General features: G+C 44.4%; 1 protein-coding gene across 1 annotated transcript; it reads right to left on the bottom strand.

Moving 5' to 3' along the window:
• Positions 1–800: 800 nt before the first annotated feature.
• noc2l (NOC2-like nucleolar associated transcriptional repressor) lies at positions 801–18,641 on the bottom strand. Its single transcript, XM_069141110.1, has 18 exons — positions 18,557–18,641; positions 18,006–18,143; positions 17,714–17,897; positions 17,350–17,596; positions 16,738–16,828; positions 16,544–16,622; positions 16,209–16,319; positions 15,995–16,108; positions 14,609–14,797; positions 14,034–14,173; positions 12,880–12,991; positions 9,999–10,112; positions 8,573–8,674; positions 8,115–8,258; positions 4,798–4,911; positions 4,411–4,540; positions 2,372–2,464; positions 801–1,099 (listed from the first exon to the last, which is right to left on the bottom strand). The coding sequence occupies exons 1-18, from the start codon at positions 18,574–18,576 to the stop codon at positions 960–962; spliced, it is 2,262 nt and encodes a 753-aa protein (XP_068997211.1). The 5' UTR covers positions 18,577–18,641; the 3' UTR covers positions 801–959.
• Between the last annotated feature and the right edge of the window lie 7 nt (positions 18,642–18,648).

The following is an 18,648-nucleotide window of genomic DNA, read 5'->3' as shown; positions in this document are numbered from 1 at the left end:
GCCTGTGGGGGTAAACCTGACCCTCATATATCCGCACGCACACACACACACACACACACGCGCGCGCACACACACACACACAGAACCAGCCCTCACTCGCGCTCACCTTCCTCCTTCAAAGCGGTGCGCTCTGCACACTCTGCTGGGACTTCCCCTCGCTTTAGGCGGGCCTCTGCACCAGAAGCTCCCGAATTCACTGAAAACTGCTACAGAGGAAACGTGACGACACCGAAGTGTTTCTCGATGCGTCTGCCTTGGTGCTCGTACACCGGCGAGAGCACGCAGTCGTCACTCGCCCGAAAGAAGAAGACCCCCCCCCCCCCCCCGCGCCTTCGGTTCAGAGGTGAATTCTGGGAAAAAGGTGCAGTGGAGTCGAAGAAAGAGTCGAGCGCCTGTGAACGCGCAGACAGAAGAGACAGCGGTCTGGGCAGGAGGTGGGTGAGCAGTTGGCACAGAAACAGACCAGCCTGTGTTGCTGCTCCACCACCTGGGCAGAGAGTCTTGGCACGGCATCAGACGCCACCCTGCCAGCCTGGCACAGCACTGCTGCCTCGGGGCTCAACACCCGCCTCTCTGTAACCACCCCCCCCCCCCCCCCCCCCCCTCCTCTTGGCCGGCCCGGCCCGGCTCGGCCCGGCTCCCTCCAAACAGCCCGTTCTTACAGAGAGCCCGGGGGCGCCTACAGGTGTGCACGTGTAGAGGACAGGACGACTCCGGTTCAGGCGCACTCCTTCATTAGCATTCACGTTCCTGCCTCCACTAATTAGCATCTAATAAAAAAATAATCCAAGGACAATCGGGACTCTGAAACGCCATCTTTTATAGTTTCAATGCTTCATGAAATTACACGATGAATTTACTTTGTCCTGTACATGTGAAGTGATACGAAATTAAAAAGGAAAGAAAATGATAATACATCCTGGAAGTCCAGCTGTTGGGAGGAGAGAACACGCGGCGGCTCAGTCGTCATCAGACAGCTCCAGGTCTTCAACCACATCCTCGTCTCCCTCCGCCAGCTTTATCAGAGCAGAGGAGGACAGCGGCTCAGGAGCCTTGGAGGCCTTTTCATCTCCTTCCTCCTCCTCCTCATCATCATCATCTGGAATACAGAAAGAAAGCACTTCAAACTTCACATTCAGCCACGTCGGAAACCAGGCAAGCGGCGGGAGGTATCGAATATGTGATAACGTGCATGAAGTGATGTGGACATTTCCGATTTTTATTAATTCTCCTCCGAACACATTTTTTTTTAATATTATTGCATCCGTTTTACTGTATCGTCATCCATTTTCTGTTTATGCCGCAGCCTCCATGCTTTGCCGCACGAGGAGTTCAGTCACTGAAATCTGCTTACAACTACATTACGGCGTTATAAACCAAGTTATATACAAACTATATTATTATAAATGTATACAAATGCTAAAGGGGGTGTTAAAAAAAAATAAAAATAAAAACTATTTTTTTTTCTAACCTCCACATTTTCTCATGATGCTACATCGAGTGTTGTGTAAAATGACATGGATGTATAATTCATCACTAGAGGCTTTCGTGTCGACACATTTTGTGCTTTGGCAGTTGGAACACACTGTAAAAAAACAAAAACAAATCTGACATCCCTTAAATCTATGTTGTGGCATAGCGGATGGTTCCCGTTCTGTTCATTTGTACGCAATTTATTAATTTGCGAGACTGAATTTAATACTAACCAGGTCACGCACATTTTGAAGCAAAGGTGACTTGATTTTCAGTGCAATTTACCCTTTCGAATGCTTACGTTTAAGGTTCTAACAAATGATCGTTTTCATTATTGATGAATGAGTCAAGAAGTTTTTTTTATGCGATTGATAAAAAAATAAAAATAAATAATAATAATATGGAAACAGTCTGCGAGTCTACCGGAGTAAATACTTGCATCTTAACGGCTCGTTCTGACCGACCACGAGCTTAAAACTCAGAGATTTATTACTCTACAAGAATAATATAACTAACAGAAAACCCTCTGATTGTAAAGACTGAAATTAGATCATATCTCACAGTTTATGCTTTAATCGATAGATAGCTTTTAAGACAAAGACATAATATATAATAAAGAATATTATTATAAAAAAAAAAAAAAAATAGCTGCAAGTTAACTTTCAATCAACTGACAAATGAATTGGTGATCTAATCGAGCAGCTCTACAACCGTCTTGAGGTTTCGGCTTCGATATCAGCCGGCCTCCAGATTATCGAGTCTGCACGTCCGTTCGCCGACAGGAAACCTCATCGGTGCACTCAAATCATAAAAACCTGCAAATGAAAAACTTACAAATGTCCGAAAACTGCTTTGTGACGAGAGCGTGTTTGTGTGGCGACACTGATGTTGTACCAACCTGAGTCTCTTCCCTCCATCCCCTCGTCATCGCTCAAGTCAGAGAGATCTTCGAGATCATCATCATCATCAGCTGCACGGCTGCTCTTCTTGCCTGCGAGGAGACGGTGAGAAACGTTACTCGGCACCGAGTTTTGTCTCGTGTTACTTTCTTCAGACGTTCCTAAGTTTGCGCTGGTGCGGCGCTGACGTCTGAGGACTTTGGAGACGCGGATATGTGGGCCAGGTATCAGAGGCAGCTGGAAGTGTCTATTTCCTCCCGAGATGGAACTGAGAGTCGATTACAGGCGCCGCTGCCGCTGCACAAACACCCGTGACAGTTTACTACCGGCAATTTCAGACATCTTATGCTCACGGCCTAAATATAGCAAATGGAGATAGCGAGCAGGTTCCACAGCTACGACGATGATGGCGGAGTCAGGAAGTGTGTGCGTGCGGTTGCGTGTGTGCTGGAGAGGAGTTGAGTTTGTCTGAAATTGTGTTGCGCTATCCTCAAAGTACGGTGTGTGTGTGTGTGTTGTCTAGCCAAAGGGACAACTGGGGTCCACGGGCTTTGAAGTTGAGGTGTGATGAGAAGCTGGAGGAGAGAAGCAAAACAGAGCTACTTCCTTTGTGTGCCACACACACACACACACACACACACACACACACACACACACACACACACACACACACACTAGGTACTTCCCTTCTCGTCTGAGTTTAATGCGACAAACATGCTCTCTCCCACTCTTTGCTGCTCGCACATTTCAGCAGTACCTAAGACATTGCCCCCGAATGACCTGGATGACTTGTCAACACACACACACACACAAACCACACAACACACACACACACACAAACACCACACAACACACACACCACACACACACACCACACACACACACAAACACCACACAACACACACACACACACACACACACACACACAGAGAGAGAGAGAGAGAGAGATCTAAATCATCAGCCCCCCTCCTCTCAGACTCCCCCTCTTTCCGGGAGCGTGTGAGACCACAAAGAGCTTTGGTGAGCGGCCCAAAAGCTTTTGGCTCTTCGAGACTGGACGACGAGGTGGTGGGTGTGTGCTATCATCGAGATGTGTGCGTCTGTGTGCGCACGTGTTGCGAGGATATGCGGGGGCAGCTGGTTGAAGCCCACAGAGCGAGAGAGGTAGAATGAAAGAGAGGAGAGAGAGAAAAAAAAAAAAAAAAAGGGAGAGAGGAGTGGGAGCGGCCACCTCTGGCTGTTCCAGTGGGCTGGTTTGAATTAGGAACCCCCGCTGGGATCCAAGCCTGTACTTCCTGTTGGGGGGGGTTTCAGTTCGTGTGTGTGCACGGGGAGGGGGGGGGGGGTGGGGTGGAGGAAAGACGAACGAAAGAGGGGGAGTGGGAGGGGTGGACGCTTGCCGGCAGCTGCCCATCCGTTTGTGGGGACTCTCCCTACAATGAAGTCCAGATGCATTAAAAAAAAAAAAAAAAAAAAAAAAAAAAAAAATCCCCTGCCGCCTACTCCCTTCCTCTGTGACCTTGTGGAGGACTCTTTTTTTTTTTTTTCTGCTTGGAGCGTGTCCGAGTGTAAAGCTGTAAAAGCGAGGTTGCAGCTGCCTGTGACCTGCACACGACCCCGAGAGGACGGGACATGCGGGGGTTCGAGCGTGAACGAGCTGACGGCTCCTCTCGGCGGAGAGCGAACTCAAACTGTCTGATAAGCAGACATTTTCTCTCGAGCTTGATTTGGAGTTTAACTTTTATTTCCACACACGCAGAGCCTCCGTGGATGTTTTAACGTCTCGGCGTCTCGCGGTAACCACGCCGCCGGCGACGGGGTCAAACCTTTGAGACGGCCAGCGTCACACAAACAGATTACGGCAGAGAAATCAGGCAGAGAAATCAGACCGAGCTGTCATCACCTCGCAACTTTGCTTTTGCACTGTTGTAGCAAAACACCGCCCCCTGGAGGCCGAGGCGGGCGTCGTCGGTTTCACCGGTCCACAAATTACCTCCGGTCTCAAAACTCACAGCGAGTCCCCCCAGCGTTCTCTTACCTTTGACTTTGAGTCCTGCGTCGTCCGAGTCGCTGTCGGACTCGAACAGGTCCTTGAACTCCTTCTTGTCCTCGACCTTCTTGTCCTGAATCTTCTTCCGTTTGATCTCGGGGAGGTCCAGATCCTCCATCTTTACCAAACACAAGAACAGGCTGGGTGAGCACACACACACACACACAAGCCTGCTTTGATGGCCTTAATGGTGCTCATAAAATAATTGTTCTGCCGGTAAAAGTTTCCACTCTGCAGCGTGACTGTTTAGTGATTTATGGAAAAGAGCAACTCTTGTGGGGAACGCTGACATTCACGAAGGAAAACGCCAGCAGCGACTCATGATGACTGGGTGGATGAGACGAATGTCGGTGGTTTCTTTGGTCGGATAATTACCCTTTCTTTGCCGGAAATCTCCAGCTGGATCTCCTTCTCCCGCAGCTTCTTCCACTGGCTGAAGTACCTGCTCAGAGGAGTCCCCTCCTCCTTGATCTGCTTCTCCCAGGCCGCCTGGCGGAGACATGACATGGAGGGTGAATGTGCAGGTGTGGACAGATGTGCTCCTGATGAGACTGAATATCCAGCGTGGCAGAGACGAGCTTCTCAGCAGGTTCACTAAGGACCTAAAACGACCTGAATACATGTGGCTTCAACCGCAGCTTTGCATCAACGGACAGACAGACAAGCGTCAGACAGACAGACAGACAGACGGACGAGAGTCAGCGCTGAGAGTCAGGAGGATGGAGAAAACAGACTGAAGGCGCCTGAGAGAAAAGATCTTCTCCGGCCCCTGAAGGTCTTTGTGGACGATATTGATTTGGACCAATCACATTATCTGACCAACAAATCCAATAGGGTGAAGAGACTGTGGCCTCCAGCGCCCGTTACCTTAACACACTTAACACAATTTGCTGAGCAGCCATTAAGACGGGTGACATGTAGGCACAAGGCAAAAAGACGGGGTGAGAAAATGAAAAAGAAAAGCGACCTCAGAATTCAGTCGAGTCCTCGGACAAATGAAACAAATATTTAAATATTTCCGATAGAGAGAGAGAGAGAGAGAGAGAGAGAGAGAGAGAGAGACCAGCAAACACCTGAGCTCGACCTGGAAGGAGGCAGGGCATCATTAATTAGGCTAGCTCTCCGTCTGGGTGACATGTCGGCAGGGGGCTGCTGGCCGGAGGGGGGCCGTGGCCTTTCCACAGCGGCAGCAGCAGGGCTGTCCCCTCTCCTCCGCCTGCGGTGACACCTCTACTGCTGCCACGATGCCAGGGAGTCGGTGCCATGGCGACAGCCTCCGCTGAGCAGAGAGCCGTGGCGACAGGCGCTGGCACGGTGCCGCGCTGTCTGTCTGTTGTACTTTGTGTAATTTAGCTGATGAGATAGTGTGTGTGTGTGTGTGTGTGTGTGTGTGTGTGTGTGTGTGTGTGTGTGCGTGCGTGCGTGTTTGTGTGGTAACAAAAACCACCCACTATATTTTCATCTTGAACTGCTCCTAAATATTAATCACGTCACAGAAAAAACACACACACACACACACACACACACACACGGTGGCTCAGTAAGGCGGTGGCGCCTCTAGTAAGAGCTCTGAACAACCACGCCGTCTCTCAGATGTATTTATACAGAAGCGTCCTCCATTACGAGTCGCTGCCTGTGATGTTTCATGGTCAGTCGTCCGATGGCTCGCAGGACTTTCCTCAACTGGACCAGAAGAAAAAAAGTTTCAGACCTCCGCGTCTGTCATTCAGTATAACGTTACCGCTGCACTGCGACCTCTCTTTTGAGAGTGTTCAGATAAAAACACCACAGACGAGTTAAAAGATGATCGGACACATGACTACTCTAAATAGATGATTAAAACGTGTTTTTTTTACCGACTCTTCCAAGTTAAGTGGATTGAGTTGGCTGATATTTCAGGATAATCAATTATCGTAAACACCAAACATGGCCATAACAGCTGGCAGAGTGACAACCAATCCCTCCTCATCACGTCTGATTTATGGATCAGCTGGAGGGATTAATGGACACACCTTGCAGCCTAATTCATTTCCAATCTGAGTTTCTACTTCAATCATCCGTTTCATTTTCTGACATGTTTGAGGTCTCATCTGTGCATAAGATCAGTGAATCAATACTTTTTATATTAAGTGTCTCTTTTTAATATGAAGACGAAAATTGCAAATTAAATAGTTTGAAGTATTTAATTAGAAACTAATAAAACATCACTGAGGTGAGTCAATGAGTGGGCTAATCTAAGCATAAGATCTGCTGTAATATTTCAAACATAATGTGCGCTCCTGATGCGCGAGATCATATCTGTTCTCCGTCTGAACACACCGGGCGGTTCGAAGCCCTTTAAACGTGACAAACGGGGGGGAGAGCCGGTGAAGTGGACTAATGAGACACCGAGAAGCGGCTTCGAATGAGATGACTCGTCTTCGGTGTCAAAAAATTGTTGCTCTCGATGGAAACAAACGGCAACAGAACCGATAATCTCATACACGACGGTAAATTATAAAGCATATAGCGAGAGCGGGGTACTGATGTTTGTGATACCTTTATACCACCGAGTGAGCTGCTTTGATTCTGCCATATAAAAATGTCTCGTCGTTTGGTAATAAATTCTGACATGAGGGATAAATCCACATGAGGGATAAATCCACATGAAGGATAAATCCACATGAATATATGGTTAAAACATCCAACTTAAACTACGTTTATGCAGGAGAAAATGTCGTGAACTCCAGCATTCACCCTACGTGGGCTCCACTTGGCCGACCTGCACAGATAAAACTCCCTTGGTTTGAACCGAATCTTACATTTGAACGCCTTATTTCACTCTTTGTCCACATTTCTGTCCGAGCTGTGTGCGCTGCAGTAACTTGAGGCCTCCCCGGGCGCAGCCGACCAGCTAGCATCCACTAACATAGCATGTGAGGCGTTTAGGGAACATTGGTAAACTGTAGCTTCAGAAAACAGCCTCCTTACCTTAAAAAAACTAAAGATTTGTACTTTAACGTGAAATGTTCTCGTTAAAATGGATTTTATACAAATGATATTGAAAGAGCACCATTAGGGAACCAGTATTTAAGTCTAGACATCAATATTGAATATTTTTGAATGATAACCAGCCCTACAGATAATTACAGGATCCAGTTTTTAATACTTAATAGGGCTGCAATTAATTCAACAAATATCAAAATTGTACTGTATTATAGCCAGCTATACGTCATTAAATATTGAGTGAACAAAACAAAACTGCCTTCCAAAACAACTGAACATGTGAATCCAGAGAGGTTTTATGAGTCACTTAAAAAGGACTGCAACCTTCAATAATGTGAGTGAATTGAATATAAAATTATTTCTGTCTTCTGTCCATCTATAAGTGACTGTGATATGACTGCCTTTTGTTTTTCATGTTTCTGTTTAAATGATCTTAAATAATCAGTTTTTGGTCAGTTATTCATTTAGAACAGCAACAACTTGTCTATTCAGCATTATTTCATCACATTTTGACATGTATTTCCCTGATCTCAGACTCACCTGTATAACGGTGTTTTTTTTTTTTTTGTTGTTTTTTTTTGGTAGAAGAGCGCTGGCCTGTATTTACGACTCATTTTCTAACTGGTGAGGGTCACTGAAACTGAACATCAGGAAACAGAACAGCAGAGAGAGACAGCTTCTGTCTTTCATACCACCAGCACACTCACCACAGCGGCGGCATCGGCCACTCCGAAGGCGGCCTTCTGTCTCCGTCCTGTGATGTGGCTGCTGTTCTCCTGCACCTTGTCCAACAGCTGACGCACCGGCTTGGAGTAATTGGCCACTTTGCATTCCTTCAGGAAAGCTTTCAGCTGCAGGGACATGAAGGGGGAGCATGAGAGGGAAGCGACCGGCAGAGAGGATGATGCTGTCCACCCATCAGACGCATTCAGGCAGACCCGATGAGGGCTCGTGGTCGCTCCCCCCCAAGGGGAAGAATATTCAGTCTAGCAGAGCCTGAATCATCTGTTCAGGATTTAAACTCCATTCAGAGGCTTTGCTGCTTCTTTACTTCACTGAATTAGTTTAATGTAAATTGTTTGTAGCCATGAGGAGATAACGTCATTTAACCTCCTCGGTCTAAAACCCGAGTCTGTTCCTGGATCAGTTTGAATGGTTGCGTTACCTGAATAATGGTGGGCAGGGCGAGCTCGGGGAAGCCGATGGAGCTGGCCTGACTGTGGAAGTATTCGAGTATGAGATCATACAGCTGGTCAATCAACCCGTCCTGAAAAAAAAAAAAGCAGAACAGAAAAATGTGCAAACAATAATCAAAGTTTACACTGATAAATAAAGTCCAGGTCATAGTTTTACCCTTTGTAGTGCATCTGGTGACCAAAGAACATCAACAACCATCTCACTTCTTACAAAAGAATCACAAAAGCAGCTGAACCTTGCCTGTTATAAACCACAGATTCTCTGCTATGGATCAATCCTTCATCAATGATCTCGGGCCACACCTCTTGATTAGGGCGGCATAATTCTGGATAAAATGAGAATCATGATTTTCTAGTAAGTAGTAGTAAATTCTCCCGCACTGCTAATTTGAATCACTTTTTGGGGGTTTGGAGATGGTGATATGATCAGGCTCATCGGATGTGGCACCTGTTGCTAAATCTGCCAGGCAGTTGAGGAGGAAAGGAGCTGTGCAACATGAAATTGAGATAGTCTGTTTGGTCTCGTGTATTTCTCCAATACCAGTAAAAAAAAAAAGCAATTGTTTGATAATCCTCAATTTCCATACCATTATATACCGTGATACCGGTAAACCGCTGCAACCCTGGATGACGTTACATTTGGAGTGTAACTAACTAGGAGATTACATGGCTTTTCTTAGATTTCCTCCATGTGTTTAATTCTCTATCAGCAAACACACAAGAATCGTCAACAGACACAAAAAAACAGAGTGGATGAGACATTACTGAGATCTCCTCGTAGCACCTTTTAAAGTAATGCCGAGAAAAATGGGCTCCATGAATAATAATGTAGCCAAGTACGACAACTGGTCACAGGTATAATCCCACGCAGATTTACGTGTAATAATAATAATAATAATAATAATAATAATAATAAAAAACAATGTGTCAACTACAGCACTAGAAGTTCAGCTGCCTCCGTTTAAGTGAAAACTTGTCTCGTCTGTGTGGAGCGATCAGTGTTCAGACAGATCAGCTCAGTCAGGTCTGCGGGGAGTTTACGTGGCAGCTGCCCAGGTGACAGCAGTGGAGTCCGCAGTCCTAGCGAGCGGAGTGCAGGGGATAATCCCGCAGAGCCGTGAGGCAATCCTCTTGGCTGCAGCACTGAGCGTGGCGACTCAGGGCCAGTTTTAGAGCCCTGACAAGGGGCTTTCCGCGCTGCCCTCAATCCCCTTAGGCGCACACGAGTGCTAACACACAGTGTCACGGAGCGACGTGGAAATAACTGAGACTTGAACCACTCTTCTGATCAGCTGCTCCTTCTCAGGGCAATAAAGACACAAACAGCAGCTTACCCTGAGCACTCTCTCTACCAGCTCCAGAGGAAATAATCTGTCCTGTACGAATCAGACTTACCTTGTAGGCTTTCTCCATGAGGTTGACCTTGTTGAGCTTCAGGATGACTGCAAAGTTGATGGGTTTCTTACTCATTCTTCCAGGTTTCTTGTTGAAGTCCACTTGTTGGAAGATCTATAAAAGAGAGACGAAATGGCAGCACTGAACTCTGATCTTATCGCTGCGATAGTGGGACAGAAATATAAACCCCAAAACTTAAAGCCAATAAAAACAGGCAGTTCTTTTTTCGTTCTGTTTTATATCATAATTTCAGCTCACTTTTTAAAAGGAAATGACTTTTCTGAGTGAAACACATCATCATCCACCTGTTGTCCTACTTATCCAATCAAAACACCCCTTTGTGTTAGATAAGCCAGTTAGGAGTGTAGGGAGAAGGTACACGAGTGAGCTGGGCGATGCTGAGCAGGTTGAGCAGCTTAGAGGAAATGTTACTGAAGGGTCAGAGAGAAAAGAGAAGTCAGGACTTCCGGGAAAGCTTAAGCTGTGGTGTCTATAGTTTGGGATACTTGCAAAGGTAATGTGGCCTATGACAGTAAATGAGTGTTCAGTTTCTAAGATGGAAGCTGGAGAGACTGATTAGTTCATTTTTAGGAAGTGTTTGGGGGTTCCCTGATGCCTCAGTAGTGCTGCATTGTATTGAAAGGGGCACCCTCCAATTACCATCGTCTACCCTGACAGAGGAACTTAAGTGTGCTAAGGTGAGAGTGGAGTTGCAGTTGGCAGAGAGCAAAGACGAGGTGGTGAGGAAGTTGGCACCAGAGCGAAGGACAGGAAGGAAGTGGAATTAAAGGCAGGCAGCTCAGGAGGACCGGGCAGCAGTAAGGCAGCAGAGGGTTTATTACGTTGAATCCGTGGACGGAGCCAACAGCAGGCAGCGAGGGAGGTGAAGCAGCTGAGCAGGGCGGTCTTTGGATTCGGCGGAGAGGGAATGGTATTGGTGGTCGTCTGTAGCATGTATGATCATTAGGCTTTGAGCAAAGATAACGTTGCCAAAGCACGTCGACACGTCAAACTTGTTTAGATGTAAAAGAGGTGGAGGTGGTGGGTGTTGAGTGGTGAGGGGAGCAGGGTAAAGGGAGGTGCCCACTACCCCTGTGAAATATTTCACACTGTCACCTTGTTGCTGAAGCTTTGTACTAGATAGTGTCTCAGTTCGGTGTGTGAGCATACAACGCTCAGAGTTAGTAAAGTCCTGAGTGGCAGAAAGTATTGAGTCAGTTGTTCCGCATTAATTTGGCACTTAGTGGACTGTAAAGCCTCATACTGAAGGAAACCATGAAAAAGGTCAAGCTGATGGTGTACAAACCCCATCAGTAAGCAATAAACCATGGAATTAATTCACTTAAAACATTTTCTTTTTAAACTATATCTGAATGTGGATTTTTATTTTGTCTTAATAAAGATCTTAATAAACCTACACCCCTCTCCTTGTTCTCTGAAGACGTTTCACCTGCTACATGTTGACTGTTCTGACGATCGTTGTTCGCCGCGGCTCACGTTAAACGCTGCAGTGTTACCGAGATGACACATTTCTATCTTGGTCTGTGAAAGTACATTCTAGCCAACGTGTGGGCTATTTGTCTACAAGCTTTAGCTTTCACATCTGCCCACAGTGCGCAAGTGAATTTCTATCTTGTATTTGTGTATCAAGCTATTTCTGACTCCCCGTATCTCTGTGCATGTGTGTGTGGTCGTTAATGTTCTCTGTGTGCGCAGCAGAGCAACGCTCCTGGCCGGTGCTGTCTGTACAAACATAGGATGTGGTGGCGGTCTGCGGGGGAGCCAGGGGGAAGTGGGAAGGCATGGGCCAACCTTGGTGCGTGCGTGCGTGCGCGCGCGCGAGCGAGCGCACGCACGCACGCACGCACACACACACACACACACACACACACACACACACACACACACACACACACACACACACACACAGCTACCGAAGCAGGAAGCTCCAAATCGTACACCCCCCTCGGAGATACGAGAACACACACAGGCACAGACATAGGAGGAAGGGGCTGCCTCTGCTGCTCTAATTAAAACAGTAGCAGCGTACCTCAGCCTGCCTTTAACAAGGAGAACAGTAAAGGAGAAAAAACACAGGAAGTGTTGTGCGTCACAAATAAACACAGCTTGCTGTTGGGGGGCGGCGAGTGTGTGCGGGGAAGAAGACGTGGGGAGTGGGCCATAGGCAGAGAGGATGTGGTCTGCACAGCATGTTAGGACCAGAGTGTAAACCACAACCGTGCCTTCATCGCCTCGGTCAAACTGCTGCATGCACACAGAAACACACACACACACACACACACACACACACACACACACACACACGCACGCACGCACAGATCACTCCCAGCGGGACGAACTAGTCACTGTCGCCAGCAGACTGCTCTTCACAAGCAAACCACAGCGAAGGCCCACAGCATGCATAAACACTTTTCATATTTTGCACACAAAAGACACAAACGACACACACACGCAGTCACGTGATTAACACCTGACCCGGAGAAAAGGCTGTCAGTTGGTGACCTGTGATTGGCCTGATAACAAAAGGTGTCTCTCGCTCTGTTCCACCCTTCGAAATGTTTCCTCCTGAGCTCCTTCAGTTGAGGCCGTTGAGACCAAAACGCATTTCATACGCCACTGATGTTTTTCCACAGCAAACCACCGGCGGAACATTTCATCACGTCTACCTGATCACTGTTTCCACTCGTGACAAAGTCAACCAACCGACTGTCGTTTATTCTAGATCATCTAAATCGAGGGCTTCAAGCCGTGTTTTGGTGTGAAAGATTTGAGACCCGGCTGCTGGAAACTTGTCTTTTCTCTCCTGGAGCTGCTCTGTCAGATGTGTGCAGTGGTTCCCGGAGATGACGTGAAGTCTTACCTCCAGGAGGAACGGCAGAACAGGCACAAACGTGTTGGTGCTGCTCGACAGCAGTGTGAGGGCTCGGCAACAGTGCATCCTCAGAGGGTAGTATCTGGCAGTGGGCACCAGTCTGAGAAAAGACAACGGTGGTCAATGTCTCCACCTGCTGCTGGTAACATGTGCAGCAGCCTGGTGGTTTCTCTCTCACACACACACACACACACACACACCAGAAATACACTGTTGAGACTGCACACATTTAAAAACAAATAGAAGTGCAAGTTTCTCTGCCACAGTTTTGGACGTTAACAAATTATAAACGAGTTTTTAGTGATGACACCGATTAACTGTGAATCCAAAAGTTCAGGTCACTGTAAACGGCACAGCCCAAAACAACTTTTAACTACAGACTGCTGCCACACAAACACACATTTTTAGTCATGACAGGAGAGTGATAAAGATATGTAGTGGAGGATAAGTCCCATTCTTTATTAGTATACCAAACAAATAACTTTGTGATGACAGTTTATGACAGCTATTTTATGTACTCCATAATGTATTTTTAGTGTCTCATCCTATTTCTCAGTATTAATATATCTGTTTTTATATCATTATCCACTCCCACCCCTGATTGATAGCACTGCTGCACTCCTCTGTGCATAATATTGTCTTATTTATGACCTTTTGCCGGCAGTCCGTCTGTCACTCAAACAGTGTTGTTACAACATGAGACCCATTGTTGTTGTTTTTTTTATTATTGATCTGGCTGCTGCTGACACTCTGGGTGTTCAGAGCAAAAGTTTCCCTGCTTTACAAAACAACAACAAAAACACACATTGTGCAACAAGGTTTTCTGACATCACCAAAAACTGATTTGAAGTTTTGAAACAGATTTAGATGTTTCTGGGATCGTTTTGTGGAGAAAATTGCCAAATAAACAGATTTTATTACATGAAATCAAAAGAGAAATTATGCTTTTTGAAAAAAATCATCACAATAAATCTTTTACATAAATTTCTATAACTACATACCTTTTGACCAGAAATATCATTAACAGACAGCTTTGTGTATAAGACTTTGAGGTGGATCATTTACTTAATCTGGACTTTTTAAACATTTTTACTTCACAGTCAAACATGTGCTGAAGTAAGATAATAAAAGTGTATACTCACTTGATAGTGCCGATGATGACTTGGCAGAGAGGATAGATGAGAGGATGGAGAACGTCACTTGGGTGCAGGGTGCCGAGGACCCGACACCACAGGTACAGACAGTGGATGTACTGCCAGTTATACACCGACTGATAGGTTTCCTATCAACAATTAATCAAAGAAAATAAAAATGTCAAACAAGCATCAGGCTGATGTGCCAACATTTATATATCAGAGATCAGCTTTGTGCCGTCTTTTAACTGTAGTGGCAAAGTCAGCAGAGATGTTTTGATCAAATCTAATTTTCAGAAAATAACAACAGAGCTTATAGAAGCACTGTATTTTATACAACTCCAATTATACATCCCAGCCCCTCTGCATTTGCACCTATACAGCAAATAAACACTTGTGTTTTATATATTTACAAGACAAATCTTTAAATCAAAACCAAAATGACAGAAATCAATTGCAGGGGCCGTCTCCCCGTCATCTACATGACCATTTCAAATACATCTTCATGTGTCTTCAAAGCTGTCAAAAGCACATAAGTAGATCATCTCTGTGAGCTTAGACAGAGTCAAAAAAACAAGAACAACCTTTTTCTTCATGGTCATGGCGTTTCTGAGGTGGATGGCCAGCTGCCGGATGTAGATGAAGGCGTGCTGGTAGGTGGCCTGTGTGTCCAGGGCGTACATCTCCGTTAGAGTCCTCTGCATGAAGTTGATCATTGGCAGCATGTTGGGAGACGTGAACTTGCAGTTTTGTACATAAGAAATGTACATTTGCTGCAAAGAGACAGAAAAGAGTCAAAAGAGAGGAGCAGAATGCTGTAGAAGAAAACAGCTGGGTACTGATTGTACAGGTTGGATGTGCGTGCAAACGATTATCAAATAAAAAAGGAAACAAAAAGTTTTCCTCTTCGTTTAACCCTCTGAACCCTCGAGCAGATTCTGGGTGTCATTTGCTCTTTTCACATTTTTACTTTACTGTCGACTCATTTTTCACTGCACCAGTCAGGCCTGCACCTTATATGTAGTTATGTGTAGTCATAGTGTCATTTTCATGACATAACCTGTAAAATCATTTTAATCTCATAAATACAAGTTGAATTTCTCTGATAATTTAATTTACAAAAATAAGATATTTTTTTTTAATCTATATACACACAGCATTTCCCCCCCAAGTTTTTTTTTTTTGGGCTCCCACAGACTATACATAAACAGTTTACATTTTTACAACCTCAACAAACCTCTCTGCTCTATCCGCTCTGAGCTCCAGCCTGCAATTCAGTCAAAAATGCATTGACATTTTTTTGCCACGTCACTGTTGGTCTCAGCCGAGTCACTCACGGCTTCCAGGTTGTGATGATAAGCACAGAATTTTGTATTTAAAAAAAAAACCTTGATCGTGCAAACAATTAATTTTTAGCAAAGCTTTAGAAGACAAAGAATAAAGGGATTTTGATGAACTATCACTATTTTAAACTCAGATTAGGGTATTTTGTCTGACCGACGCACTCAGTGAAAATGATTCGTTCAAGAACCTGAAAACCTGACGATAAATTCGAACTTTTCCAGTTTCCGGCTGATAAATGTTGTAATTTAGAATATATATATATATATATATATATATATATATATATATATATATATATATATATATATATATATATATATATATATATATATATATATATATATATATATATATATATATATATATATATATATATATATATATATATATATATATATATATATATATATATATATATATATATATATATATATATATATATATATATTTTTTTTTTTTTTTTTTTTTTTTTTTTTTTTTAAAGAAAACATGCCTTGTTAACTTGACACCAGGTTTTGGGGTTCAGAGTGTTAACTAGAGTGTTTTGACTTGACTTGGTAAATTCCTCGTTCTAGTCCATTTTATATCCAAACCCAGTTGTGCATCCCTCCGTTCATGCAGCTCACCTTGAGAATAGGGTTAAGATACGTGTCCTGCTTGTGTCTGCAGATTTTGTTGAGCGCCAGGAAGGCGAGCACACGACTCGTCTCCTCCCCTGTGCTCCACTGCTTCATTAGTTGCTGGACACACAAACAAACAAACAAAAACAATAAAACACTATTTCGCAATGATTACTTAGGCATCCTATTCCATGCTATCCATTTAGTCTTCAAGTCTTACCTTAACCAGGTAACGACACTGTTTGGGTAGACAAAGGTAATAAGCTATGAGCTGGTTGGTGTGTTGCAGGACAGCGCTGATGACTGAAGCTTCTGTTAGACACGATAACAGCTACAGGTGGAGAGAAGAAGGTAAGAAGATCATTACAGGGTTATTTTCAGGGTGCAAAAGTTAAAGAGGAAAGAAATATCAGAACAGATGTTAAGCTCTGTTACAAGTTTACTGCTCTGCGTCAAAGACAAAGAAAACATCTCTGTTCTCTATATTTACTGGACATCATGATGTCCATCGAATTGAGTATAGCACGGACAGACAAACAGGACAGTAGAACACACCTGAACTACTCCACTGAGGTACATCTTGATATCAACTTGATTTTTCTGCCATTTTTTACTGGACGAGGGGAGCACCAGCCTGAGAACAAATACAGAAGAAACACAAAATGTTGAGTGAACAGTCTATCCACAGATACACTGAAACCGTTAATAAGAGATGAGATCAGCAGATATAACGCATGTTGACTTCCTACTTCTTCTGGTCTTTATCTGGCTTCAGGTTGAGCATCCTTTGCAGGGTCACATAAATATCTTTGATACAGAACAGGACCAATGTGTTGAAGACTGCAGAGAGGACGGGAAAAAGATTATTTTACAGAGTGTAACAGGTTGTGTTGGATTTTACAGAATATATAGTACATTACAGGAGACATGGCTTGCTCATTATAAATGTTATTCAACAACATTTTGTCAACTTTTCAAACGCACCCCATACATAATCACGTTTACTCATTCTGATCTCAGATATGATTTCTTGTATGGCGCCTTGTGTTCACGCTACAGTTAACAGGCAAGAACGCTGTCGTCTTTAGACAAAATCTAAAAAGTTTTGTAGATAAACATGCAGATATTTCTCTTGAGGGTAAAAGAAAAAAGAAAAAAAAAAGAAAGAAAGAAAAACAAACACCGCACTCAACCGAAGATAAAACAAGTAGGAAGATTTGCAGGTAAAACTAAATATGACGATTAAAGCAGATTGTGTTACTCGAAAGTTCAATTCAGATTTTAAACTGCTTTTTACAGAAAAAGCAATGACGAATAATTTGTGTGACAACGGTGCAGACTAAATACAGACGATGACGTACCTGAACTGTCGGCCACTTTGTATCGACACTGACCCCCTCCTTCACCCTTTGTCGTAGCGACGGCAGCCTTAAAAGCCTGAGTGACCTCTCTGAAGAGACGAGGAGAGGGTTCTTTCTTCAGAGCAGCTTTCCAGTCTTCTATCATTTTTTCTGTGACTTTGATCGTCTCCGCCACCTTCTTGGACTTCTTGGACCCTTTCTGACCCTCTTCGTCATCATTCTCTTCGTCGTCACCAGAGCTGGCCTCCTACGTGCAAAAAAAAAAAAAAAAAAAAAAATGACATCACGAAGATCTTTATTTTCCAGCATGACTCATTGTGAACTCAAGACACACGTACACAACACACGACAGCATGCAGCTTACCTCCAGTGCAGACGGTAATTTGTGGTACTTTTTCTCGTCCTCATCCTCAGAGCTGTCCGTGTCGTCAAAGTTTAGGAGCGTTTGGTCGTTTTCTTGCAGAAACTTGTAGAACTCAGGATCTTTGTTCTTTAACCGGGACAGCTGCTCCTTGTGCTGAGAGGCCTTACCTTTCTTCTTTTCATCTCTGCTCGGTCAACAAAATTCACAGAAGCATGATGTCATTCTTATCTTCATCACAAACAGTGTGTACATGTAACCAATACAAACAACAACAAAACAAAAAAGGACTCACGTCTTCGAGGCAGCGGAGTTTAACTGTTTCTTCTTCTTGGGCCCGTTTTGTTTGGGGGTCTCGTCCTCAGATTCATCTTCACCTGCAGAGTCAAAACCTGACACCAGGAACTCATCCACACTGAGGTTTTCTAACTTCCTACAAAAGAAGACAGCAATTCAACAGATTAGAGAAGTTAACCAACATGTGTGTGGCAACTACACATGTTCCTCATTCTCCGGCGACAAATCGTTGTGTTGTTTATTTGTCCGTCTGTTCGTTAGCTGCAAATATCTGCTTCGACACTCGTGAATAGGCTTCTTCTTCTTTTTCTTTTTTTTATAACGAAGAGGGGAAAAAACGTAATACGTAGCTGGAGTTTAAGTTAGCATAACCACCTCATGCTAACAGCATGTGTGGCTAAAATACATTCTCATCACGTTAAAACAGTCTGATTAACTCTGCAAGTTTCACGACCCGCTTGACAACACGTCTGCTTTAAACAAAACAACGTCAAATAAACGTTAAAGTCTCATTACATGCAACAAATTACACAGTAACTGGACACACACCTTTTCTGTTTCGCTGCCATGCTGGATCCGAAACGTGACGCCAAACCTCAATACCCACAATGCCCCGGTGCAAAACGAAGGGCTTGGTTTTA

This window comes from Embiotoca jacksoni, unplaced genomic scaffold, assembly GCF_022577435.1.
Source record: "Embiotoca jacksoni isolate LCO1_2020_lvr unplaced genomic scaffold, fEmbJac1.0.p SCAF_9, whole genome shotgun sequence".
NCBI lineage: Eukaryota > Metazoa > Chordata > Actinopteri > Embiotocidae > Embiotoca > Embiotoca jacksoni.
This window is presented reverse-complemented; position numbering and strand designations above follow the sequence as displayed.

What these genes read in the sequence shown, in the direction of transcription:
- noc2l (XM_069141110.1), bottom strand. Translation starts at nt 18,576, where the DNA reads ATGGCAGCGAAACAGAAAAG. An exon ending in AACTCCGCTGCCTCGAAGAC is followed by an intron (nt 17,898 to 18,005) that starts GTGAGTCCTTTT and finishes TTGACCGAGCAG; the next exon opens with AGATGAAAAGAAGAAAGGTA. An exon ending in AATTACCGTCTGCACTGGAG is followed by an intron (nt 17,597 to 17,713) that starts GTAAGCTGCATG and finishes TTTTGCACGTAG; the next exon opens with GAGGCCAGCTCTGGTGACGA.